Raw genomic sequence first — 15,253 nt, 5'->3', positions numbered from 1 at the left:
TAGTTGCGTCACGTATATTGCATCACCAGCGCACGCGGCCGCGGAATTCATCGCTAACAGCCACGCGCTTAATACTCTCATAACCAAGTATTATACTGAAGGAGAAGCAGGCAGACTGGACCAGCCGCGCCGATAGCCCCTTGAGGTAAAGCCCCATTAGCCCCTCCTCCTGCCATAGGTCGCGGAATACTTGCCGCATCGTGCTTACGCCTTCCACCTGGAGAGTAAAAAGGATATATTTTAAATAACTCGAAAAAATCGAATTTCCTAAGGTATTTATTTAAAACTAGCTGACCCGGCGAACTCTGTTCCGCCTTAATGGCAATAAATAAGCAGTTTTTTTTTTAATTTCGAACGGGATAAGAAGTATCCTATGTCCTTCTCCTGGCTCTAAACTACCTCCCTGACAATTTTCAGCTAAATCGGTTCAGCCGTTCTTGACTTATAAGTGGAGTAACTAACACGACTTTCTTTTATATACAGTGTGAGTCACGTTAAAGTGTATGTACACTTTAACGTGACTCACACTGTATATATGAAAATATATGAACAGGGTGTCCACTGCAAATGTTCGAAAAAATTCCCTGACTTTTCCCTGACTTTCCCTGACAATTTTTTCAAAATTCCCTGACCAACTATGTATACAACGTGTCTCAAAATTCAAGGATAAGCCGACGCCACAGGATGGACATAGTCATGACTACTTTAGGAAAAATAAGGGAAAAAATCTATCTCAATTATTTTTTAACTTACACAATAAATTATGAAATTCAACGAAAATTGACACCCCTTATGATATTTTACATTACCACGACCACAATTTTTCAATTATTCCTGGTTTTCTGTTTATATCGGCAACTTAAGTAGTGCTGCTGTTCACCCCAACTCTTAAAACCCCCAGAATCCTTGCAGTTTTTACACAAAAGTTAATCAAAATATTTTAATGTGTTAAAGTATTTGTCGAAGAGAAATACCAAGGGTTCGGACAATATTTTCATTGAAAATGTTTCCAATAAAGGTTGTCAAATTGACTGACATGCGTATAGTACAGTCCACTATGAAAATTAGCTGTGGTTTGTTTCAACTACCTATTTTAAAGTTTTTTGTCACTTTCTAAAAGTTAAATTTTATGGAATTGGGAAAGAAGTACCGAGTTTGAAGCGTTCATGAGCAGACATTGCAGTTGAATATTCAAGTTCTGAATTTGATTATTAATGAATAATCAAATAAATCCTACTAGTTCGATTGATGGTTTCATTTAATTTATTTAAACCAGGTTACCTATAATAATATTTTTTCGTTAATTTATGAAAATATCAAATTAGCCCGTAATCCTGAATCCTGATACATAAAGTTAGCCTATTAATTTAACACAGGTACGACTGTACTCAGTGTTGCACTATCAAATGCAATTGACGCGCCTCTATGCCAGGGTTTTTATGTTCCTGGTCAGGCTATATATAGATAGTTCTGGCGCTTAGCTCAGTCAGTGCCTGAGGAATGGGAGCGGCGCGGGAGGGGTGACATTAACATATTATTATGACGTGAAAGAGCATATAGATAAACTACCCTGAAATGTCCCACCAAACTCATTGACACGGCGAAAATCGGAACCAGCGATCCGGTATTGACGGTGGCGCCCCCCTGTCAATGTCACTACTAATGGGACGGTTCAATAAGATTGGACAATACAAATCTGGGGGTTTTGTGCGAGTTTACATCAAACGTCTTAGCTAGCGATTGCGTAAAATTAAATTATCGGATACGGATTGTATGTACAGCGCCCCTAGCGGATACTTTCAAGAACTAAAATCTTCATAGATTTTTCGACGCACTCGCTAGCGAAGACGTTCAATGCAAACTTGCACTAAACACACTGAAGTTCGCTGAATCGAACCTTAACTTCGAACTCACTTCTATGTTCTGATTATTTTCGTTGCGGGTCCAATGTCTGTTCAACTTTCCCCCGGGACAAACTTGACCTTCGCTGGTTGGGTATTGGCGGTCAAACTGTAGATCCTGGCTACACAGGAGTTGCAGCGGTGGGGACGAGAGGTGGGAATAGTCCCGTTGAATTCTCGCTGATATTTGATGTAACAAAAATACCCTTCGCACGCTTCCATACCTCGGGCACTGAGTTAAGCGACCTATAGTTATACAGGGTGTTAGGTAAATGTGTATATGAGCCGACACTAGCCCATGTTAACATGGGCATATAAATGGTATGGTGAAGTCATAAATTAGATATCATCAATCTAATTTTCATATAAAATAAATTTTGTAAATTCCGATTTGTATGAAAATTAAAGTAATGATATCAATTTTCTGACTTCACCATACCATTTATATGCCCATATTAACATGGGCTAGTGTCGGCGCATATACCCATTTACCTAATACGGATATAGGAATAATATTATACCGGTTTCGGTTACGGTTTCTGTATTTTTTATTTCAGATATCCAAAAGTTTCGGTTACGGTTACGGATATCCATAACATCCCTGGTTAAGCGCCAGCTATAGACGACATTAATCTCACCTGAAGCCTCGCGCGTACGATATCGAGCGGGTTTGTCAGTATAGTGGTTGTGAATCCGCCCAAAGTGCCGGCGGCGCACTGTATCGCTAGATGTGACACCCACGCCGGACTTATTCTTAGGAGCTCATCTGGAAAGGTAAAAAGATAACGTGAGACTTGCACTTAATTTCATAATAATATCTGTAAAAGTGTAAATAAAGCTTTTGTGGGTCATTCCACAAAAATATGTCAACTCTTAGTCNGGTAGCCATTATTATCCTCCAAATGTCGCGTCGCTCTAGACGACGTAATAACTGTGTATTTTATCGAAATGTTTACTTTTATGGTCATTTCACATTTAAACACACACGAAGCACACACTTTTTCCAATTTAATTTTATTTTTGCGGCACGAACGAGAAATTTCGATGTTACGATGCCCGCACTATCGAAGCGAATGACGACTCGACGGTTGGAGGGGTGTGACGTAAGCGTGCCCCACTACCGCCGGATATCGAGTACTTTTTTGTATTGTATGCTCTAAAATGTTCGATGCCTAGTACAATGAGAAGTGGACTACCTGGTAAATATGAAAATCTCGAGGATGCAGCGACGAAGTATAATGTATATTAACTTATCTATAAATGTTAAGGTTATAAGTTATATACTTTATTAGAAGTCATATAGGAGTAATGTAGTATGAAAAAATTGAAAATTATAATTTCTCCTAAAATAATGCATAAAGTGACTGGCCCTTTTAGACATAACATAATTAATTAATAAACTATAATTTACACTAATAAAGTATTCAAAAGCATCTTAAAAAAGTTACGGACAAAATGACGTCGAAAATATACAGATTTTTATGGAATGACCCTTGTATATTTGTTACTTTTTGCTAATAACAATTTAAAAGATCAATTTCCACCAGGGCGTGCAAATAAGTAGGTACGTTTAATGACTTGACGTGGGGCATTTTAGACATGGCCCAGATTATGGCCATCATAGACATGTTACTGGACGTATTTTTCTTACCTCGATACGCGGTGTAAAGTACCCACCAAAGCGCCGAGTTAGTCACGTACGAGGCTAAAGACGTCTGGTATCCTCTATAATTCTATATTATAGAGGATACGAGGCGTCATTAGCCTCGGGATATTATACAGGGTGGAAACGATAAGTGATCTCACTCGATTATTTCTAAACTATACAAGATATCGAAAAACTGGTTCCTGATCCTGAAAGTGTTTCACAAGCTCTTTCAAACGGTACCAATAATAGGTTACAGAATAAACTGCAACTATCCTAAAATTCAATGTTTTCAGCTTCCGTACTTAATGTATGCCGACGACACATTATTAGAAGTGTAATTTATTTTTTGTTAATTAATAAACTTAAAAAGTCGGTTATATTAACTCGTAACTTGCATCTTATTTAAAATTATTTGTGAAAAACATTAGTTTTAGGCTTTACTTGCTTTGAAATTATCAAGAGATGAATGCCATGACTGGGATAGTACTAAATGTATGGAAGACGGAAACATTGAATTTTAGGATAGATGCAGTTTATTCTGTATTTATTCTGATACCGTTGGATAGAGCTCGTGAAGCACTTTTAGGATCAGTAAACAGTTTTACGATATCTTGTGTAGTTTTTAAAATTATGTAACTTTACCAAATGTATGGAAGCTGGAAACATTGAATTTTCAGATAGTTCCAGTTTATTCTAAAACCTATTATTAGCATCGTTTGAAAGAGCTCGTGAAGCACTTTCAGGATCAGTAACCAGTTTTTCGATATCTTGTATAGTTTAGAAATAATCGGTTGACATCACTTATCGTTTCCACCCTGTAGAGTCTATAATATCCCGCCACGCCATTCAGCCACTATTCGCTTCTCGCACAAGTAAAAAACAAAACTGACATATAAAAAGTGGTCTAGTTTTCTTACCTTGATACGCGGTGTAAAGCGCCCACCAAAGTGCCGAGTTAGGCCCGTACGCGGCCAAAGACGCCGCGTATTCTCTGTAGTATCCAGCCACGCCGTTCAGCCTGTATACTCGTACTAAGAATTCTCTGGCTAGCTCAGAACAAACGTATTCTACTAAACCGGTAGTTTACCTTGATACGCGGCTTAAAGTGCCAAGTAAGTCACGCACGAGGCTAAAGACGCCTCGTATCCCGCCACGCCATTCAGCCTTACTGAATTCTTATACCACAAGCTAAAAAAAAATACTACATTTACTAATTTACAGATTGTTTTTACCTTGATACGCGGTGTAAAGCGCCCACCAAAGTGCCGAGTTAGGCACGTACGCGGCCAAAGACGCCGCGTATCCTCTGTAGTATCCAGCCACTCCGTTCAGCCTGTTTACCCGTACGAAGACCTCTCTAGCTAGCTCAGAACAAACATACTCTACTAAAACGGTAGTTTACCTTGATACGCGGTGTAAAGCACCCAGCACCGCGCTGAGTTAGTCACGTACGAGGCTAAAAACGCCTCGTACCCATATGAGTGTTATTTTTTCTTACCTTGATACGCGGTGTAAAGCGCCCACCAAAGCGCTGAATTAGGCACATACGCGGCTAAAGACGCCGCGTATCCTCTGTAGTATCCAGCCACGCCGTTCAGCCTGTATACCCGTACGAAGACTTCTCTGGCTAGCTCAGTTTTACTGAACCGCTTGTCTAGATCCAGGCCTAGGGGGTTTATTTTCTAGAAGAGAACAGTTTTAAATATTAATAATATTTCCTAGACATTATCCACTTAAAAGCAAAGAAAATCTTGCCTAATACGAACATAATTATTTGATACAGTCGACCATCAAAACTCAACAACACATTCAAATTTTTAATATCAGTACTTCGTTTTAATCAAAAGTCGCCCACAGTTGGACAAAGTATTCCCCCTTTTATCACGACGCGCATAAAGGACGAAGCACACTTATCAACTCGGAAACGGATCGTAGCTGTATCAACTCGAGGCGGTCAGTATTCTTTGTATGAAACTCCGTACTAAAACGCACTTATCCGCACCGTAATGTAAACGCTTCGCCTTCGCGAAAGGCCATACGGTGTTGATCCCTTTCTGGGTTGATAAGTGTGATATGACCTTTATAGCCAGGCAGGTCGTCGATCCATCGAATGGGAGGCTTTGCAATACGTCTTCCGGCCCCTAGTCGCTACTCAGGAACTGTTCTGCTCTAACAGCCATCAGTTCTAAGAGCTATGTGTCCCGCTCACTGCCTCTAATGATCTCATAAAGGTAGCAGGAAGGCGCTGGATGCAGGCCGCTACCAACCGTGCGATGTGGTAACCATTGGGGAAGGCCTATGTTCAGCAGTGGACGTCCTGTGGCTGAAATGATGATGGTACTTACAGGATTCTTGCTGCCACCAGCTCTACTCCTCCCCAGTATAAGCAGTCAACACGTCGAAGGGAACTACGATGGTCTGCCCCACTTATATCGTCATCATTTCAGCCACAGGACGTCCACAGCTGAACATAGGCCTCCCCTAATGATTCTCACATCGCCCGGTTGGTAGCGGCCTGCATCCAGCGCCTTCCTGCTACCTTTATGAGGTCGTCGGGCCACCGATACGTGGCCTCCACTCCAGAACCTTACCTATAGTACAGATATATTTAATCAAACACTTACAGGATTCTTGCTGCCACCAGCTCTGCTCCTCACCAGTCCAAGCACCATAAGATGCTGACTCAACACGTCGAAGGGAACTATGATGGTCTGACCCACTATGGACGCGCAGCCACCGCCTATGAACGACTGGAAATAAAATATAGCGTTTTTTATTAAGTAGGAATGAAAAGGCTTCAGTATTTTGACAGTGTATTTTCCCAAAACAACGTATCGATCATCACAGAAAATTACCTCTTTCTGTCTCTCTCACTCACTGATTCCCTTTCACACAGTCCTTTCCGTTCCACTCCCAAAATTTTTCGATAAAACTGCTTAAAAAGATTAAACAGACTCATTTTATTTCTAAAGAGACATAGACAGATGCACCAGAGATAAAAAAGTTATAGAGTAATCAGACAAACATTTTTCAGGATGGTGTCGGATTATCGAATTTGTCGGATTATAGAGAACTGCCTATAAGACCCCCTATAATCCTGAATTTTTCGAAGAAGAGTACCTTGTAGCCCGCCTAATTACATATCAAAGAAAACAATTTTCCGAAAATTATAATGTATACAGTATACAATCAACATTAAAAAGCTTGTCGGATTACAGGGGGCGCCGGATTAGTCAAGCTCGAATTTCCGGGGGTCCACTATATTGCCGCTAGATGGCAGAAAATGCAATATTTTAATAATTTTAAGTACATAGAAGCAATAAAATGTTGAGTATTGTAAATTACATTACAGTTTATTGCTTACCTTAGCTTTCGGACTTAATTCGTATTTGCCCAGCTCATGTCTAACGCCTTCGTACGTTGTGATGTAGAAAACGCCGGAGATTATCTGAAACTGTAACAAAAGATATTATTCATAAAACTTAGATGAATTTTCGTGACTCAATAACTCGGATTCTCAACACCCGGAAATTGTACGGTTAAATTGTACGAATACACAAACATAAAGGCAGCGATTGCAAATCTTTAGGACATAATAGATTTCGAATCAACTTTAAAAATACTTATACTATTTCAAGCAATTAACTGCCGATTCGATGGTTACGATTAGGTCACCGTCGACCGCTAAACTATATTAATTCACTTCGAACATAAGCGTATATTATGCTGCGCATAGTAAATAGTAAGTATGCCAAAATGATTAAAATTTTCGGCAAACTATGCACGGTATCCAAAACGGAGTTCGAAAAGTTGCTAGTTCAAACGTAGCTGGAGGAACTAACAGGAATTATAACAATGTCTATACAGGGTGGAAACGAACGATAAGTGATCAGTAACCAGTTTTTGGATATATTGTATAGTTTAATATTATGTGGTTTTACTAAATGTATGGAAGCTGAAAACATTGAATTTCCGGATAGATCCAGTTAATTCTGTAACCTATTACTGATACCGTTTGAAAGAACTCATGAAGCACCTTCATCAGGATCAGTAACCAGTTTTTCGATGTCTTGTAGGTATAGTTTAGAAATAATCGAGTGAGATCACTTATCGTTTCCACCCTGTATTCCGCCCCTGTGGTCCAGTGTTTTCAGCCCAAGAGGTCCCAGGTTCATATTTCAGTGGGGGCAAAATAAAAAAGCTAGGAAACTCACACTGGATATCCAAAAGCCCCTATACAGCCCCGAGAAGCCCTCGCTTCTGTAGATCTTGGAGATGGCGTCCAGGACACCGCTGTAAGCCTCCTTCTTCCTCTGGACCTGGATCTGTGTCTTCACAAGTGTAAGTGGGTATAGCGCGCATCGTACTGAAATAGAAAGAACGACTGATGTAATAAATATTTATTTATTTATTATTATAAATGTGAAAGTAGCATGTAGCTCTGTCCGTCTGTTAAGGTTTGGCCAAACCAACGCGATCACACGCGATCGGCGTGCAGCGATGGCGACCAGACTTAAATACGTTGAACCTTTACGCTTTTATGCTTAAACCACTAAACCCATTTTGAAGAAATTTGGTATAGAGACAGTTTTGAGTCCCGGGAAGGAACGGGTAGTTTTTATCCCGGTTTTTGAAACAGACGCGCGCGTTAAGCTTTTTGTGACAGACAAAATTTCACGTGGGCGAAACCGCGGGTAAAAGTTTTTTAATAACTTGAAAAAAAAATCGTCAAAGGTGGGAATCGAACACCCAACCCTTCGCCTTTTGGTAAAAACAATACAAAATGTAAAAATAATATTTTAAAATTACCTTTGCACCTTTTTCCTTATCAATGTATAAAAACGAAGAAAAATACAACACGATGCAATTAATAAACCAGCACATTAAAGATATATCTGAGAAGTTATCTTGGATTTATCAAACGCGTGTGTATCAGCATGTTCTCTTAATTGATTAAACATTTTGGTGGCCAGTTTTGAAAGATAGAAATAAATATCTTTGGACATTATACACTGTGTCTTTAGTCCCACACTAAACAAAGCTTGTACATACTTTAAAATAATAGTACCTTTATTTTTGTAAATACATATTTTTTCTCCAAGAATATTAGCTAGCCTGTTAGCCCCTCATACTAGGCTAAATAAGCTTGTGTTACTAGTGGGCTCACCACAATAGTTTAGCAGCGTCAAGGCGGCGGGGACCGAACCCGCGTTCTTCGGATGACGAGTCGGCCAGTCCGACCCCCTTCCCCGTTCGGCTATCATACGAACGTATAAAGTTCGGTCGCCGAGCAGATAGAATTTCGTACAATGACACTAAGCTACCTATCATTTTCACTCGCATTTAATTTTAATTGCTGTGCGACTGTGCGACAGGCGGCCGCAGTGAGTGTGCGAGCGCAACAGCAATATATTACGCGCGAGCGATAAAGATGGGTAGCTTGGGGTCATTGTACGAAATTCTATCTGCTCGACGGCCGGACTTTAGAACGAACTACTGCACTAAACGGACAGAATAAGAAAATTACCTGTAAAACTGCTCAGCGTGTACAATGGAAAGAACTTGCTTTTGTCCATCATTCCCCATTCTATTGTCGTTATGAGCTGCGGCGGCGGAGTCTCCACCATGGTTGCTGCCATCCTAGCGTCTCGCTCACTCTTACTGTCACTGCTATTTCTATCCTTGTCTTCTATATCTTTACTAGTCCATAAACTTAACAGCATCTACGTATATCTGTTTTTGTTTCTATATTTACTATTATTTATTTATTTATTTTATATACAATCTCTTTGGTAACTTTGTAACTACCACTAGTAGATCTAACAGCCCGTTTAATAGTTTTAAAAACTTTGTATTAAATACAAATTAAAATGGAATCAACATAAATAAAATCCACGATTTTATAAAAGTCAACGAAAAATAAATATATTATTATTTTATTTATTTATTTATTATAAGCAAAAAACTTCACTATACTATTCTACTGATTATTTTATAGTTTTTTTTTATTTCTAAGATATTTTGAAGTGACCCAAATATGTTTTGTTTGTTTTTTTGAGGGGTTCTTCCATGTTTTTAGGGTAGAGTTTCCAGTTTCTTGATGTTACTGAAAAAAAAAGGAAAGAAAAATACTGTTTAATGCCTTGAGAATAGTAGAAATTAATAAAAATCTAGATTAAATAACTTTTATTTTAAGTTTTAGCCAAAGACCTACCTAATCAAGACATACATAATTCTACAACAAAAATAATTGAAGCCAAAATAGAAGTAAATCTATGCTTTATTTTTAGGTAATTGGTGTGAATTTTGTACTATTTCTTTCTTATGTACAGATATTACAGAGAAGAGCACATCAGACTATTATGCCTTTTTAAGGCGAGAGTGAATAGGCACTTACAGGGCAGATATGTACCATCCTAGACTGCATCCCACTTAACACCAGGTGCGATTGCAGTCAAATAACTGCCTTGTCATGCATAAAAAAAAAATAAGGCAAATGTGTTAATTATTTTGTTTTAGTTTATATGTTTTAAGAATGTTGCTGTTTATTTCCTTAATAAATAAAATACAATAAAATTTCCATTGCAAAATAGCTTCTATTGTATAATAAATAAGATCCTGCAACATTTAGCTTGAGACAATGTCTCTTGTATTCTTTTTAAAACATTAATAATCAGTTATCATATCTATTGGAAATAAATCATACATGATTGATAATCCAAAAATATTACAGAAATACGTTGCACAAGTCTGTCAAACATTGTTACTTTAATTACGGTCTTATCAATAATTACTCGTAAGTTATGATATAGTAGCATTAACCGTTATCTGTTTTGTAAATTTTATAACAAAAGAGCCCTACTCTATACTTAAAGAAAAAATATATAATAATATGTAAGTTAAAATAATAAAAGATAATACAAGGTTAGACTGATCAAAAATTATTAAAACGCTCCCCATAGTAGTGCTCGATTGATTTTATTGTTTGGAATTTGTCAATACATAATAGTAGATGCATTGAATAAAAAAAATTGTGTAAACTTTTAATAAACGTCACTTGATTTAACAGCAAACTCCGTTACATTGATTTTGCTTGACTTTGGTTGGTTTATTTTTTATTTTCTCTTCCATGTTTCATCATTTCACCTCTGTCAAATAATGCTGTTTTAAGTATAGACTTGACACTGTATTCAACTTTTAGAATAGAATAGAATAGAATAGAATAATTGTTTATTTGCATAAAACATGGTATACATTTGTTACAGCTATAAAATAAGTCCACATGTTTTGCTACATCAAGAAGCATGCAAGTTTGAATATTAATACATAAAAAAGAAACAATGTCATTATAATTATATCAATTTTCAACAGTACAGTACAGTTTTACAATAATAAATGTCCAATAAATAATTAGAACATAGTAAATTACATATAATTTTAATCAAAAACTGCAATGCAATAAATATTCAGCAACTTTTATTAGAAATGATTAATTCAGCAACCTAAATACATTTTCACATTGATGGTCATGCAATAAATATTGAGTAAGTATTGAGAAACTTTAATTTGAAATGATTATTACAAAAACTTAAGATACAAGATTTCTGGTTTTAATATCTTTTGTACTTTGAAATGTCAGCCTGATAAGACGAGAATAAACAAATAGTTCAACAATCACACCAAATACCTAACCGTGAAATAAGTAGTTCTTTTAATGTGCAGTAATAGTTAACGGAAGATATGATAATATTTTGAACGATTTAATAAATAAATAACTTTTGAAACTATCTCATAAACAACACTTTGTCCTTAGGAAAGGTACAAAATCATGTTTTGGTAAACACAATCTTTACTAATTTTGTGTAAGCAAAAGAACATGAAGGAAATAAAAGAATACTGATAAAAAAATGATAAGGAAAAGCAAGGTAACTTAATACAATGTCAACTGAATGATGTAAACACGAATAAATTAGCATAGAACCAAAATAAAATCATAAAAATACATTTTGTAAATGTATAGATAGTAGATCTATACATGAATGTATGATACTAATGATTTTACTGCGCAAACTGAAAAACTGGTCCCTGAAGCCATAAGGCATAGTTAGGGCAAGCATTTATAAGATGTTCTAACCTTGCAAGAGTTCTTACACGGCTCACCCTTGAAAAATATAGGTAAAATTAGATAACACTGTAACACATGACACTGAAATCGACTGAACTACACTTACTTTCGGTAACACACGAAACCCATCACTTCAAACGTAGCTGCAACAGTTCATATATCACTAAACGCACTGAAAGTAGCGAGTGAAAACGTTTTATGTAATAATTTACTCAATTTCGATAATTATCCATGGAAAAATATCCATTCGCAGCTGTCAGCTGANGCAGAAAAAATATGAAAATGACTTTTGGTCGGATATACGACCCAGATTATGGGAAAAATCCGAAATGTCAGAAAATCAAGATGGCGGCTGAGCGGGCGGCCATTTTGTAAAAAGTTGAAAATTCCGAAAATTTGGAATTAATTTTTCTCGCAGTTGGCAACATTTTGGAAAGTCGAGTTGTATGAGGCGGTTGTGTGTCCTGTCAAAAGGTTTCGCTTGGGTAAAGAAATTTCTCCAGTGTTGCCATACCTTAGGAGATTTGGTCCAAAAATGTCGTAAGTAGAAATAACGACTTCCGGTCAAAAATTTGGATAACGCCTCCTGCAAAGGGGTCGTGCAAATGATATTTGACCATTTTCGTCTCGATCACCTGGCAACACTGGGAGCTACGGGGAAAAGTATTTTTTTCGACATGGGTGTCTTTAAAGTTAAGGACGGACAGAAGGAGATATGGGGAAAAAAATCTGAAAATAGGGTTTAGTCGGCTATACGACCCAGATTATGGGAAAAATCCGAAATCTCGGAAAATCAAGATGGCGGCTGAGCGGGCGGCCATTTTGTAAAAAGTTTCAGATTTCTGATTTTTCAAATGCATTTTTCGGGCAGTTGGCAACATTTGGGAAAGTCGAGCTGTATGGGACGATTACGTAGTTTGTCAAGGAGTATCGTTTGGGAAAACTAAAATTTCCAGTGTTGCCATACTTTGGAAGATATGGTCAAAAAATGTAAAAAATGGAAATAACGACTTCCGGTCAGAAATTTGGATGACGCCTCCTGCAAATAGGTCAAACTAATGACATTTGACCATTTTAAGCTCGATAACCTGGCAACACTGAGAGTTACGGAAACTCAAAATTTTGGGACATGGGTGGTTTAAGGAATTGTTTTACGGGATTGGGTTAAGTTAGAAAAAAAGTAAAAATGGGGTTCGGCGCGGAAAATGGTCCAGATTAAGGGAAAAATGCAAAATTTTGGAAATCCAAGATGGCCGCCAAGCGTTCACCCGTTTTCCTAAAGGCACTAAATTCTCCATACAAATTGTATGCAGGGGGGCTTAGCTAACGTAGAAAAAGGCGAGGCCGAAGGCCGAGCGATAGTTTAAAGCCCGAGAGCCGCCATAGATTTATTTTTAATGCGTCAAAAAAGGACTAGAGCCCAGTGACAGACAGAAAGGCGAGGCCGAAGGCCGAGCGACGGTTCAAATCCCGACAGTCGCCATAGATTTACTTGTGTTGCGTCAAAAAAGCACAAGAGCATTGTGACAAACAAAAACCAGCCCCGTGTAATTTTTGCGAGGCCGCAGGCCGAGCTCCGAATGCGAGGCCGCAGGCCGAGCGCCGCGTAGGGCGAAGCCCGGAGCGGCCAGCATCGCAGATCTAGCTTTTGTAGCCCGCGTAGCGGGCGACCAAAGCTAGTATAATATAATAAGTTTGCATTTAAATACTTGAGAGATAAATTAAAGTTTAATATTATTTGTAATTAAATATTCAGAAATACATTTATAAATATCAAAATCATTTAAACCAAGCAGGCAAGATATCGAAGTGGGGAGAGGGACACGGACATAGCTGGGCATTAACTCGTTAATCCGTTAATCGTTAATTAACGAAGTTAACATTTCTATTAACGAAGTTAACATTTCTATTAACGGATTAACTTTTAAGTTAACTTTAAAAAATGTTAACGGGGACTCGTTAACTTCCGTTAAATTATCTTAAGTCCGTTAATCGTTAATCCAGTATTCAATCATCTTTCTCAGCAAAGATTAAAACTGCCAAAAACTGTTAAATATCAGGCACTGTTAGTTTAAAGCAGGCGCTAATAAAAAATTGTATTAGATCAAAATACAGGGTGGCCCAGAAGAAAGTTCACTTCTGAAAATTGAAGGAAACGAAAACTGTTAACTTTTGTAGAACTTTAACTTGTGCAATTTAAAGGAAATTTAGTGCAATTTATTTTAAAATTTACTTTCTTTCATTAATTTTATCGTACATGTGATTCCCTTGACGTTTACAATATTCGGTCAACATACATCAAAATGTTGGAAAACTTTCATTAGAGTTACCTCGAAATGGATTCAGGATGAATGAATGCTGCAGAGTTTTTGGATTATTAGAGTATACTCTGCTAATAAGGTAACCCTACAAAAAGAAGTCTGCTGGAATGAGATTAGCGCTTCTTAGAGGCAGTGAGATTTTACCCCTGCTTAATTGGTTTGTTGCATTGAAATGATGATTAATTTTTGAGAGCGCTATACTGGTAGGCTGAAAAGCTTTTTGATTTCAAAGCTGCAAGATTCGCAAGGCTATGACCGGAGCACTTGAGTTTCATCAAGATGGGGCTACGTGTCACACTTCAAATGAGAGCATTTAGATGGTAAGAGACATGTTCCCACAAAAAAATCATTTCAGGCGGGGGTGACATCTCCTGGCCCCCAGGAAGCCCTGATCTCATTCCAGAAAATTCTTTTTTGTGGTGTTACATTAAGAATAGAGTGTACTTTTATAATACAACAACCATGCAGCAACTGAAGCTGAGCTTTCGGAAAATAATTGAAAATAGGTTTCGAGGTAATTCCAGGCCTGTTCATCTCCGCGAGTTTGCATCGAAAACAAAACACGCGCGACTACCCCTCCTGAGATACCAAATCGACAGGACAATCACGAGCGAGTATTGACGCACGCACGTATTCTTCACCCATTTGCATTGTAAAGACAATATAAACCATATGTAAAAACGGTGGTGCAATTAATACTGTGCAGTATTTTTTAACTGCCTGAATAGTATTAGAAACACAAAATATAATTCATGCTTATTCATGTATTTCCTCCGCCATTTTTCGCAGTTTGGCACCTCACGTCACACATCATTTTACCGAAGTCAGCCCTATGTCTTCGGCGCAGTACCGATCACTGACGTTTGTCAACAAAATGGTGCTCGACTCTTAAGACAAGCTAAATTACACCATACTGTTAACGACATTGAGCATACATTTTTTTAAATACCTTCGCGAAGAAAATCTTCTGTACGAAGTACTTATTATTATTCTGTGGTAATTCTAACAAACACATTTCAAGATTTTGATGTATGTTGATCGAATGTTTTGAGCGTCAAGGAAATCTCCTGGGCGATGTAATTAAATAAAGTTAAATTTAAAAATAAATTCCATTAAATTTCCTTTAAATTGCAATAGTAAAAGTTCTATAAAAATGTACAGTTTTCGTTTCCTTGAATTTTCAAAAGTGAACTTTCTTCTGAGCCACCCTGTAATTAACAAGCAAATGCTAGTAAAATATATATATTCAAAATGTACA

The 15,253-nt window shown here is 37.5% G+C and overlaps 1 protein-coding gene across 2 annotated transcripts; it reads right to left on the bottom strand.

Annotated features, from left to right (window-relative positions):
- LOC114359296 (solute carrier family 25 member 44) lies at window positions 1-11,938 on the bottom strand. Of its 2 annotated transcripts, XM_028313623.1 has the most exons (9): window positions 11,781-11,938; window positions 9,077-9,655; window positions 7,764-7,915; window positions 6,914-7,003; window positions 6,174-6,299; window positions 5,149-5,231; window positions 4,782-4,882; window positions 2,540-2,667; window positions 1-217 (listed from the first exon to the last, which is right to left on the bottom strand). In XM_028313623.1, exons 2-9 carry the CDS (start codon window positions 9,270-9,272, stop codon window positions 23-25), a joined length of 1,071 nt encoding a protein of 356 aa, XP_028169424.1. In that variant the 5' UTR covers window positions 9,273-9,655; window positions 11,781-11,938; the 3' UTR covers window positions 1-22. The 2 variants fall into 2 exon arrangements, with proteins under 2 accessions (XP_028169424.1, XP_028169423.1); XM_028313622.1 differs by lacking the exon at window positions 4,782-4,882 and having other exon boundaries at window positions 5,048-5,231.
- Between the last annotated feature and the right edge of the window lie 3,315 nt (window positions 11,939-15,253).

This window comes from Ostrinia furnacalis, unplaced genomic scaffold, assembly GCF_004193835.3.
Source record: "Ostrinia furnacalis isolate ACB-3 unplaced genomic scaffold, ASM419383v2 OfSCF4295, whole genome shotgun sequence".
Lineage (NCBI taxonomy): Eukaryota > Metazoa > Arthropoda > Insecta > Lepidoptera > Crambidae > Ostrinia > Ostrinia furnacalis.
The sequence above is the reverse complement of the archived record's forward strand: the minus strand, read 5'-3'. Positions and strand labels throughout refer to the sequence as shown.